Genomic DNA, 12,225 nt, shown 5'->3' with positions numbered 1-12,225 from the left:
AGAGTCCCTAGGCTAAGAGCCACAGGCCAAAAGCCTCACCCTTTGGCTCTCACCCTTTGGCTCGTGCCAGAGGCTCGTGCCTCTGGCAAAGTGCTTTCTTAAATACTGAATTACAGTCAATCCCAGTCAAACAATGCCCCTTCTTCTCTCAATCAGCCAGGACTTTGCAACCACTCTAAGTGCTTCCACACACTGCTAAACACAGTTTCCCCACACAATATCCTCAGCTGAATCCTCTCAGCTGAAAGCAAGTTTAAAAAAAAAAAAACCACTCACCCCTCTATCAGCTCTCTCTCCTGCTCCTGCTCAGAGCTCAGCTGGGCACGCCTGGAGTTCACCGTGAGAGGCAGCCGCCTGCCCCGGCTTGGGCTCTGGTGCTTTGGCAGGACAGGTGAGTGGCCCGTTCGTGCGGAGGGGCTCTCGCGAGACCCATTTCCTCTCGGGGGGCGGGGGGGGCCGATGGAACCTGGAAGGCCTGCTCCCCCCGTGGCAGCTTGCCTGCTTGCGGGTGTCCCCGGGACTGGGGGAGTGAAGCTTCCTCTCTCTTGGGGGCTCCGCTGGCCCCGCACAGGCAGGCTGAATTTCCCCGGCGTCTGTGGGTCAGATGGGCAGGCAGCGGGGTGAAAGCCAAGAGGAGAAGGGTGAGGATACCGAGGGCTGCCTCTCCCTCTAGGCGGTCTCTCTCCACTCAAAGTACCAGAGTTGTCCGAATTGGTCTGGCCCCTGGGATCTGGTCCCTGCTTCATGAGCTAACCGGGCCTCCATCACTAAGTATTTGGTTGAGAAGGCGGGTGGGACTGGCCTGTGCTAATGACTTCCTCTTGGTCTGGTGGTGCCGTGTCAGCCAGGGCCCTGTTTGCTTACTTCATTTATAAGTGGGCGGCCAGAGTGGCTTGCATGACTCTCCTCTCTTCTATTTTATCCTCACAACAGCCTTATGGGGTAAGTTAGGCTGTGTATGACTGGCCCAAGGTCACCCAGCAAACCTCCCTGGCAGAGTGGGGGGTCAGACCTGGGTCTCTGTACGGAAATGAAACTTGCTAGCCTTCCTTTTTACTCATGCAAGAGGAAGTTACTCAACCTTTCTGGGTCACCAGCCCAGCCTGGCCCCTCCATCTCCACTCCCAGTTTCTACCCCACCCCACCCCACCCCGGCCCCAGGTAACGTCCACTGCCACCATCAAGTCTATATTTAAAGGGAATTATCCATCCACAGACTTGAATGTCAGTTTCCTCTTCTGCCTTGCCCTCATAGGCTTAATATTTGAATGCTTCAGGGCAGTAGTGTAATTGCAACCCCTCTCCGGTTGCACGTGGATTGAGCAGGAGCTTTCATGTGGGTCCCAGAGATCAGTCCGTTCACATGCATAGTGAATAGAACTTTATTAAGGAAATAAAAAGTGCACACCGTATGTATGAAGCAAGGACAAAAGAAAAGGTGAAATAGCCATGGTCCTCTGACCCTAGCTCTTTTTTTTACATTTTTAATGCAATTTTATTGAAGAAAGAATTCCATAGCTTTACAACATCACCAAAATCAATTAGTAATAATAAAATTAAAACTTCATATGCTTGCTTTATTTTCATATCTTCTTCTTTGTCTTCCTTCTTCTTTCTTCTCCCACAATTAATACTGAGTATTATTTATAGAATTCCTAGCAATTTTAGCTCCTTATACTAACTTACAATAAATTAACAAATTACTCTTGAACTGAAATATAATCATAATTAATCTCAGTCCTCGGAGGCCTCAGTCCAGCTTACTTGAAGGACCGTCTCTTCCCGTATGTTCCCTCAAGAGCACTACGATCGGGGAGCCTCCACCTCCTGGAAGTTCCAGGCCCCTGAGAGGTTAAGTTTGCCCCTACTAGGGCCAGGGCGTTTTGGGTGGCGGCTCCTACCTGGTGGAATGAGCTCCCAGAGGAGATCCGGGCCCTGTGGGACCTTGTGCAGTTCCGCAGGGCCTGCAAGACGGAGCTCTTCCGCCAGGCTTTTGAGTAGGAAGCCCCGCCGCCACTATCCCACCACCGTGGTAGTGCTCCATCGTCTGCCCCTATCATGGGGGGCAAGCATCGCCTGGCAGAAGCATATAGAACAGCACTGCGGGAGACCGCCGAATTGGGTTCATTGTTTCCCATCTTGGATTACTTACATAGGAAGATCAGAGCACCTTGATTATTGTTTGGGTTTTATTGTGGTTTTATTGTATTTTATCTATTCAATTCGGCTTTGCTGCATGTTAGCTGCCCTGAGCCACTGGGAGGGCGGGATACAAATCTAAAAATAAATATATTTTTTTAAAAAAATAAAGGACAGGAGGGTGAAACCCTCCTTCCGGGGACCGTTGGCCCTGGGGGGGAACGTACCCAGACATTCGCCTACAATCCCACCACTCATTAGCATAAGACACATTCTTCTATTTTGCCCATAACCCCAAATTATTTATATCGAGTCCACACCCTCTTCAAGATCTTCATGGTCTTCAGAAGTACAGACCCAAGTCGTTTTGGCTGGCATGAGAGGCGAGCCTTCCTTCCTTCCGCCTGGTCTGTTTTCTTGAGGTTCAGAAGGGGAAAGATTTAAAGCAGCCAGCATTGTTGCGCCTGAGACAGAGTCATAAGCAGAATAAGAAGTTGAGCCCTGTTGAACACATAGTTTGCCCGTGTGGAGCCACTGATACTTTATTCCTAGATCCCTCAGTTTGGCCGTGGTGCTCTTAAGGTCTCTTCTTATCTTTAAGAATTCAGGAGGGAGATCAGGAAAGACTTGAATCTTCTTCCCCTGGAAGTCAAAGCCTCCTCTCAACCTAGCCTCCGAGAGGATGTTCGAGAGTCTTTAAATTCTGCTAATATATCTCTCGTATATAGTGAGGAAGCAGATTCCTCACATACCTTCCCAACAGGATAAACTCTCTGTAGGAGGGGCATAACACTGGCTTCCAGGTTTAGAATGCTTGCCAGTCAATTTGCCAGAAATATGCTTCAAAGAAGCATCACGGCTGCAATAATCCAGGGATAAAATACGTTCTCTTGCCCACTTATCTGAAGCTCCAATAGGTAATTGCCTTTCAAGTTCTGTAACTTTCTGAAGAGCTATTTCTGCTCTCTGATTTGTTTGTTTTTGGAGCTCTTCTAGTTTGTCCATGCGTTGGAATGCCGGCTTGAGCATTTCTGTTATGTCATTTCTCAACTCCTGTCGTTGTTTAGTTAATGTCTGCATCAGAAAGTTTGCAGTGAGAGGACTGTCTCCAGCCATTTGTTCACCCCTCCCCAGCGTTGCCCTCGAGGTAGAAGGGAGCGTCTGTAGCTGAAAAAAACTCTGTTAAATTGCACTCACTTTCCTTTTTGTTTTTCCCCTTCTTGCTGCCTTTAGGTGCCATCTTTCAAGATGTGTTTATTTGCTTTGGGGAGGGTGAAAGTAGTCAATTTTGAGCAGCTGCTCTGACCCTAGCTCTTTACACACTCTAAATGATGTGAAATTAAGATACAAACTATTGATTATTGGAGTTGCAGATATTTAGAAATAGTTGCAAATGTTTGCAAATATTTAGAAACAGCCCATTTCAGTGCCCTGTGGTTCAGCCACATGTGCTCAAGATGCAGTGAACATGGAGACTGCTTAGACTGGCTTGCAGTCCAAATGGCAAAGGTGGCCCAAATAGTTAGAAGAGCTTCTTCCTCGTGTCCAGGGGTTTTATAACTTTCCCCTCTGCCGTTTCCCCTGCAGATCCTCTTTCATTTCCTGTTCCGGCCTTTTGGCTTCCCAGAGTCTGCAGTTCTAGATGTGACTATCAGTGAGATGTGCTGTGGCCCGTGGTCCTCTCCAGACGAGAGCCAGTCGCATTTCTGTGGCCCTGGATGATGGCTCTGTGCCTGGGGTGTGAGTCTCTCCCACCCCTCCTTGCTAGCCAGCAAGTGGCACTTTATAAACCTATGTGCCCGTATAGAGTCTAGACCAGCTCTGAGAAACCTCTCCCACCCCTTCTTGCTAGCCAGCAAGTGGCACTTTATAAACCTATGCGCCCGTATAGAGTCTAGACCAGCTCTGAGAAACCTCTCCCACCCCTCCTTGCTAGCCAACAAGTGGCACTTTATAAACCTATGCGCCCATATAGAGTCTAGACCAGCTCTGAGAAACCTCTCCCACCCCTCCTTGCTAGCCAGCAAGTGGCACTTTATAAACCTATGCGCCCGTATAGAGTCTAGACCAGCTCTGAGAAACCTCTCCCACCCCTCCTTGCTAGCCAGCAAGTGGCACTTTATAAACCTATGCGCCCCTATAGAGTCTAGACCAGCTCTGAGAAACCTCTCCCACCCCTTCTTGCTAGCCAGCAAGTGGCACTTTATAAACCTATGCGCCCGTATAGAGTCTAGACCAGCTCTGAGAAACCTCTCCCACCCCTCCTTGCTAGCCAGCAAGTGGCACTTTATAAACCTATGCGCCCCTATAGAGTCTAGACCAGCTCTGAGAAACCTCAGTGTGGACTTAACGCAGTCTCCCAGATCCCCCAGCCGTTTTGCTAGGCTGGTAAGAGTTTCTCTCGTCTTCTGCAGTTCTGGCGCCTCTCCAGGATTCCTGTTGGGTAATCCCAGTTCTGGATGCTTCACCAGGTGTTGGGCTTGTGAGACCGTGTTGGCACACGGCCCCTGATTTGGGCAGGGATCCAGGGGACACGGGGTAGGCTTCACAGCGGCCAGGGTCTTGTCAGGGCTATGTCAGAATTCCGGATGTGCCCACAGTCTTCCAAAGGTTGACAACTCCTGCCGTAGACCAACCCAGCCACCTCCGCACACCCCACCCCCACACACACACTAATTTGGAAGGTATTCCCGATCGGTGCCAGCGTGCCCTGGCGCACAGATGTTTAGGCCCCCGTCTCTCTACGTGGGGCTGCCCTTGACTCTGCTCCGGAAGTTGCAGCTAGTGCAGAACGCGGCAGCGAGGGTGTTGACAGCGACGCCTCTGCAGGCTCGCATCCACCCAGTGCTGCATGAACTGCACTGGCTGCCTACTGAGCACCAGATCCGTTTCAAGGTGCTGGTGCTCACCTGTAAAGCCCTGAGGGGGGAGCCCACCACCTCTCGAGGCAGCCGATTCCACTGCTGCACAACTCTGGCTGTAACAAAGTTCTTCCTGATAACCTTCCCGCTCTTAATTTAAACCCAGTCTTGCGAGCCCTTCTCTCCTCTGCTGCCCACAGGAACAGCTCCCTGCCCTCCTCTGAGTGACAGGGCCCTTCAGATGCTTCAAGAGAGCCATCCTGTCCCCACCCCACCCCCAACTGCCTCCTCCTCTTCTCCAGACTGAGCCTTCCCAAGAAGCCCCTCCGCCTCTCCTTGCAGGGCTTCTTGGTCTCCAGGCAGGGCCCCGACCCTCCTCCTCGCTCTCCTCAGCGCCCGCTCCATTCCGCCCACATCCTTTTTGAAGTGACGCCTCCAGAGCTGCACACATAGAATCATGGAGTTGGAAGGGACCTCAGCCAAAAACTCTTCTGATTTAATTTAATTTAATTTAAACCCGTTGATTGTCGTCCGATCTTCTGGGGCAGCAGAGACCACAATGCTCCAGGTACGTCATGACCAGTGCAATGTGCAGATCTTGTGATTTGGATGTTATGCCTCTGTTGATACACTCCAAGATTGCTTTAGCCTTTTTTGCCACTGCATCACACTAGCTGCTCATCTTTCACTTTTGGTCCACCCGTACCCCAAGATCTTGTTCACACACACACCGCCCCTCGGAAGATCTACAGATGAACACCTTTTGGTGGTCGCTGGCCCCCCAGGGACGTCCGACTTGCCTCAACTGAGGCCGGGGCCTTTTTGGCCTGGCATATGTCTGGTGGAATGAGCTCCCGGGTGAGACCAGGGCCCTGCGGGGACTTACTGCAGTTCTGCAGGGCCCGCAAGACGGAGCTCTTCCGCCGGGCTTTTTAGTCGAGGCAGCAGACGTCCCCCTCCTCCTGGTTGGCCTCCCATCCGTGCCCTGGATTCGAACGGCCACCTGGGGACCCACCCTCCTGTTTCATCTTAACTGCTGAGACATCTGATCAGACCTTGCGTGGGACTGTTTTGAATTGGTTTTAATTGTGACTGTGAATTGTATTAATATTGATGGAACCCGCCCTGAGCCTGCCTGCGGGGAGGGCGGGACACACAAGCCCAATAAAATAAATCAATCAGTAAAGAGCTTCAGTCACACGGGGGAGAGGCTTGTCCTGTGGTGGCCGCTGCTGCCCAGCCGACATATAAAAGTCACAAGTTCTCTCAAGAGCCGTTTCTGTCAAGAGCTCTCTCAGCCCCACCTGCCTCACAGGGTGCCTGTCTGTTGTGGGGAGGGGAAGGGGAAGGAGTTTGTGAGCCGCTCTGAGACTCCTCCTGCGGGTAGTGAAGGGCCGTGGGGTGTAAATCCAGTCTCTCTCTCTTCTCTAAAAAAATCTGCACAGCAAATCCTGCCTGCTGCCGGGGAGGGGGGGGGCACTGGACGTTTCCCCTGGGTCGTCCTGAGAGCCTGCAGGCCGGAGAGGGCTGCAGCTTTCCTCTTCAGAAGCCCTCAGCCGCATAGTGCCAGGGAGCCCGGAAGGCGCCCGCTTCCATGTGGGTAGATGCCGGGGGGGGGAAGGGCCTTTGCTGTGTGCCCCCCCCCCGTGTTTACGGGGCACTTCCTTTAGGCACCTGCTAAAAACATGCTTTTGCCGTGACCTGGACGGACCAGGCCAGCCTGAGCACCTCGGAAACCCAGCAGGGTCAAAAAAACAACAACCCCCGCATGGAAGAAGAAGAAGAAGAGATTGGATCCATACCCCTTGCCCGTCACTCGGAGTGTCAGAGTGGCTTAGAAACCCCTTTCCCTCCCCCTCCCCACAACAGACAGACAGACACACCCTGTGAAGTAGACTGGGCTGAGAGAGCTCTTTCCAGAACTGCCCTTGAGAGAACAGCTCTGACAGAACTATGGCTTGCCCAAGGTCATCCAGCAGCTGCAGGTGGAGGAGTGGGGGATCAAACCCGGTTCTCCCAGATTAGAGTCCGCGCACTTAAACACTACACCAAATAACACAGAGGCAGGCTGTGGCAAACCACTTCAGTTTGTCTCTCACCTTGAAAACCCCACTGTGACATGACGGCCCTTCCCACCCCCCCACCCCCACAGTAGGTTTATTTGGGGGACGCTCTCATGGTGGTTCTTTGTCCCTTTCCTGCTGGTTTCTGTTTTCTTCTGTTTGATTATCATGTTTTGGTTTATTTATTTCTATATTTCTTCCCCGCTTCTCTGCCCCCAGTGGGTATCCTGAGCGGCTGGTGGCATCATCCGGCCCTGCGAAGGGCGTCAGGTTGAGAGGGGCAGCATCTGGCCCGAGGCCACCCAGTGGAGCCTCCAGTGAGGCTTCCAGACGCGAGTGGCTGGCTCCCCCCACTCTGGCGGCCTCGGGAGAGGGGCCTGGGCGGCTGAGTGAGGGGGTGAACAAACATGTGGACAAGGGGGATCCAATAGATATTATTTACCTTGACTTCCAGAAAGCTTTTGATAAAGTTCCTCATCAAAGGCTCCTAAGTAAGCTCAAAAATCATGGGATAAAAGGACACGTCCTTTTGTGGATCAAAAACTGGCTAATTAATAGAAAACAGAGAGTGAGTATAAATGGGCAGTTCTCTCAGTAGAGAGGGGTAAGCAGTGGGGTACCGCAGGGATCAGTACTTGTCCACTGCTTTTTAACTTGTTCATTAATGATTTGGAGTTGGGAGTAAGCAGTGAAGTGGCTAAATTTGCGGATGATACAAAGTTGTTCAGGGTGGTGAAAACCAGTGAGGATTGTGAGGCACTCCAAAGGGATCTGTCAAGGATGGGCAAGTGGGCGTCAACATGGCAAATGGGGTTCAATGTGGCCAAGTGCAAGGTGATGCACATTGGAGCCAAAAATCCTAAATATAAATACACGTTGATGGGGTCTGAACTGGCAGAAACTGATCAAGAGAGAGATCTTGGAGTTGTAGTAGATAACTCACTGAAAATGTCAACACAGTGTGTGACTGCAATAAAGAAGGCCAGTGCTATGCTGGGGATTATTAGGAAGGGTATTGAAAACAGATCAGCCAATATCATAATGCCCCTATATAAATCAATGGTGAGACCTCATTTGGAATACTGTGTGCAGTTCTGGTCACCACACCTTAAAAAGGATATTATAGCTTTGGAAAAAGTGCAGAAAAGGGCATCTCGAATGATAAAAGGGTTGGAACACTTTCCCTATGAGGAAAGGTTAAAGCACTTGGGGCTCTTTAGGTTGGAGAAACGACGACTGAGGGGTGACATGATTGAGGTTTATAAGATTATGCATGGGAAAGAGCAGGTAGAGAAAGAGGTACTTTTCTCCCTTTCTCACAATACAAGAACCCGTGGGCACTCCATGAAATTGCTGAGCGGTCGGGTTAGAACGGATAAAAGGAAGTACTTCTTCACCCAAAGAGTGATTAACACTTGGAATTCACTGCCACAGGAAGTGGTGGCGGCTACAAGCATGGACGGCTTCAAAAGTAGATAAGCATCTGGAGCAGAGGTCCATCAGTGGCTATTAGCCACAAGTTATAGATAGGGACTCTGGGGCAAGTGATGCTCTGTCTTCTTGGTGCTTGGGGGGGGGGTCAACAGTGCGGGAGGGCTTCTAATGTCCTGGCCCCACTGGTGGACCTCCTGATATCCCCTGGTATTTCTGGCCACTGTGTGACACAGAGAGTTGGACGGGATGGGCCTTTGGCCTGATCCAACATTGGCGTCTCTTATGTTCTTAAGACAGGGGCCGGACTCCCCCCTGACGTCATCTCTCTTTTCCCACAGACCTGTACAACATCAGCAACTCCCGGGGGAAGGTGGCTGCCTTTGGCATCTTCAAGACGGTCTACAAGATCGGCGAGGAAGTGGTCGGGACCTTCAACTTCTCTGCGGGGGACATCCCGTGCTTGCAGGTGAGGCAGCCGCTTCTTCCCGGGGCGGGGTGGGGTGCCACTGCGGCAGGCGAGCAGGGTGGGGCTGACTGGGCCTCCGCTGTCCCTCTCCGCTAGTACTCGGTGAGCCTGCAGACAGAGGAGCGGGTCCAGGAGGCCTTCCAGCGCCGGCGCGGGCAGCCCGTCTCTTACAGCACCCACGCGCGCCACCAGGAGTCCTGCCTGCACACCTCCCGGACCAGCTTCAGCCTCCCTATCCCGCTCAGCTCTGCTCCGGGGTTCAGCACCCACATCGGTGAGTCGCTGGCCTGAAGGTCCCTTCCCTCCCAAGTCCTCTGGGCTCGTCCCCGGACCAAAATCTGTATGGGCTCCAGTGGGGGGGGGGGAGGGGGGATGTTTCTTTCCAAGGCCAGACTGGGTGCCTTCCCGGGGCACAAACTGTCGCACGTATCGGTGACCCCATCCAAGGGGCCGGCTCGGTAGGAGCAGCGTTGCCTCCTTGTCCGGTCCCTCCTCCGGCTGGCGGCACCTACCCAGGGGGGCTTCTCCCGAGGTGTAGCAAGACAGTTGCCCCATAGCCCGTTTCAAGGCCTCCTGAGCCCACGGATATATCAGGAGAGTGTTGTTCTCTCTGGCCGAGCCACCTTGGAGACTTCAAAAGGATCTACGGTGATAAGACCCGGCAAAAGGGGACAATGGTTCCGTGTTTAACCAGCAAACCAGACAGAAACTGTCATCAAGTTAATGATCTTTATTGGGGAAAAGACACAACTCTCTTTTTCAGGCAAGACAATAAGAAATAAGTGCAGGTACAGATTAGCCCCTAACATTTCTGAAGCATAATTGATTATAAAGTAAATCAGATTTCAAATCACTATCTCAGCGTGCTTTAGAAAGCCTTAGAAGCCCCAGTTCACGCAAACACAGAGGGATATCTCACCTGTGCGCTTTTAACGCTCCGCTCACAGTTTTCACAGGCAAAGGGACACCCCCTGTCTTAGGGCAGCCACTGGAAGTTTGCAATGTGGTGACGGCTCCACAGATGGGTGATCGGTTCTCAGTGTGTCTCCATGGAGAGTCGTAGGCAAGTGTGCTGAGATTGTATCTGATCGTGCTCAGGCAGGATTAAGAAGGCTACACTGAGCACTTTATGAGTCATTAAAACGTGAGAATCCTCCTTTTTCTTCAACCTCAAAGATAGATAAAAAGTCCTGGACCTTTCCTGACCAGCTGGTGAACTTTCTACAACAGCTGTGAGACGTGCTTGAGTCCAGCGTGACAGAGGAGAGGGGCCCCCACCCCTGACACTCCTGGGCACCCCTCCCTCCCTCCCTCCTCCAGCCCCCAGCGTGGAGCAGCCACAGCCGTCGTGTGCCCTCCCCCCCCCCGCTTTGGCCCGTGGGGGGTGTCTGTGAAGGATGTTGGGGGGAGAGGGGCCGTGGCTCACCTGCAGAGCCTCTGCTGGGGATGCAGAAGGACCCGGGTTCAGTCCCCATGAAAGACCTCAGCCGGAGACCCTGGAGAGCGGCTGCCAGTCAGTTCAGTAGAAGAAGAGGGGATTGGATTTATTACCCTGCCCTTCACTACCCAAGGGAGTCTCAGAGTGGCTTACAGACTCCTTTCCCTCCCCACAACAAGACACCCTGTGAGGTGGGTGGGGCTGAGAGAGCTCTTCACAGAGACTGCTCTTTTTCAAGGACAGCTCTGAGAGAACTTGTGACTGACCCAAGGTCACCCAGCTGGCTCCTTGTGGAGGAGTGGGGAACCAAACCCGGTTCTCCCAGGTTAGAGTCCGGGCTCCTAACCACTGCACCCAACGGGCTTTCCAGTGCTAGGTGGTCACACGTGGGTGTCCCTGAGGTCGAGGCTGATCCTCCACCTCTCCCCCGCCCCCCCCCCCCGTCTCTTTCCTCTGCAGTGTCCCTCAAGTGGCGGCTGCACTTTGAGTTTGTGACGGCCCGGGAGGCGGTGGAGCTGCAGGGGGCCTCCTCCTCCGGGGGCCAAGCGGAAGCCGTCAGCTGGACGGGGGTGGAGCAGGTGGAGGTGGACACCTTCAGCTGGGACCTGCCCATCAAAGTGCTGCCGACCAATCCCCTCCTGGCCTCCTACGTCTCCCAGTTCTCCCGCTGCAGCACCCTCACCATCTGACCCCCGGAGCCCCTCGGGGTGCCGTGCCGTCCCGTGCCGTCCGTCGGGGAGCCTCCCGTGGGCCCGAATGCTGGGTGGGCACTGGGCCGCTGAAGGCTCCTGGGGGGGGAAGGGCAGAGGGCCAGGAGGGGAGAGAGCGGGGAGCGGCCTCTTCAGCAGCTGTGCACGAGTCTCTCCCCCCCCCCCCGGGATGCCGTGTGCCCAGGAGGAAGAAGCTGGCGCTGTCTTCCCCGTGTGCCCCGGGGGGGGGAGGCTGGGCATCACTGCCTCTGCCCGGCACTCTTCGCAAGGGCCGCCTGAGGCTGGGGAGCAGAACCAAGAAGGCCCGTGTCTCTCCTGAGCCCTTTCTGGGTGTGTGTGTGTATGTGTGTGTGTGTCTCAATAAAATCTTGACCTGCGGCAGACTCTCCTTTGCATCTTGGGTGCAGGCCTTGCTCGGCCTGTGGGGAGGCTGGGGTGGGGGGGCTCTTGGCCTGCTGTCCTGCCCCCTCCCTTGGCTGCTGCCCCGCCTGTCTCCAGGGCCAGGCCCTCCTCCGGGTGGTGGGCTGGGGGCCGCAGAGGTGGGGCCTTCCTCCCAGACTCGCAGGCCAGAGTGGGCTTTGCGTGTCCAGTGTCCAGGTACGGCACCCCCCCTGCAGGTACCGCCCCGACGGCGACCCCCCCCCCGGCAGCAGGCCCCAGCAGAAGGGGGGGCTGAGATCCCTCCTTGGCAGCAGGAGGCTGGATTCGGGCTCGGGCCTGGGACGCCCCTCTGAGCGGGGGTCAAGCCAGCCTAAACGCAGTTGCCCCAGGTTCTCCGGGAGGGGGTTCCCCTTGAGCCCCTAATGACCCCCCCCAACAGCCCCTTCGGCTGGGGGAGAGACGCTGTCCTAGCGCTTTCGCTTGGCGCCTCAGCAGGAGGAGGCGGGGGGAGAAGTGGCCAGGTAGAGGGGCAGCTGGTAGTGGGTGGCTCTGCCGGGGGGGGTGGTGGCAGAGGTGGTGGGGGACTCTCTTATCCGTCCGGCTGCTTGTCGCGCCACTCTGGGCGATCTGCTGAGCCCCCTTCGTGTTCCAGGCCGTCCACACACGGCAGGCGCGGCTGAGCTTTCTGCTCCAGCGAGACCTCACACAGGTCCGGAAGTCGTAGTGAACTCGG

General features: G+C 54.2%; 1 protein-coding gene across 1 annotated transcript in view; it reads left to right on the top strand.

Moving 5' to 3' along the window:
- The window catches only part of RGP1 (RGP1 homolog, RAB6A GEF complex partner 1), an 18,236-nt gene extending 6,751 nt beyond the window's left edge, over positions 1-11,485 (top strand). Inside the window, exons 5-7 of the mRNA XM_015415697.1 lie at positions 8,836-8,963; positions 9,060-9,237; positions 10,861-11,485. Of these exons, the coding sequence (XP_015271183.1) occupies positions 8,836-8,963; positions 9,060-9,237; positions 10,861-11,090 (536 nt within the window). The 3' untranslated portion in view covers positions 11,091-11,485. The remainder of the gene's footprint in view (positions 1-8,835; positions 8,964-9,059; positions 9,238-10,860) is intronic.
- The last annotated feature ends 740 nt before the right edge of the window (positions 11,486-12,225 follow it).

This window comes from Gekko japonicus, unplaced genomic scaffold (assembly GCF_001447785.1).
Source record: "Gekko japonicus isolate JY-2015 unplaced genomic scaffold, Gekko_japonicus_V1.1 scaffold3998, whole genome shotgun sequence".
Classification (NCBI taxonomy): domain Eukaryota; kingdom Metazoa; phylum Chordata; class Lepidosauria; order Squamata; family Gekkonidae; genus Gekko; species Gekko japonicus.
Note: the sequence above shows the minus strand (reverse complement) of the source record. Positions and strands in the feature narration are given on the sequence as shown.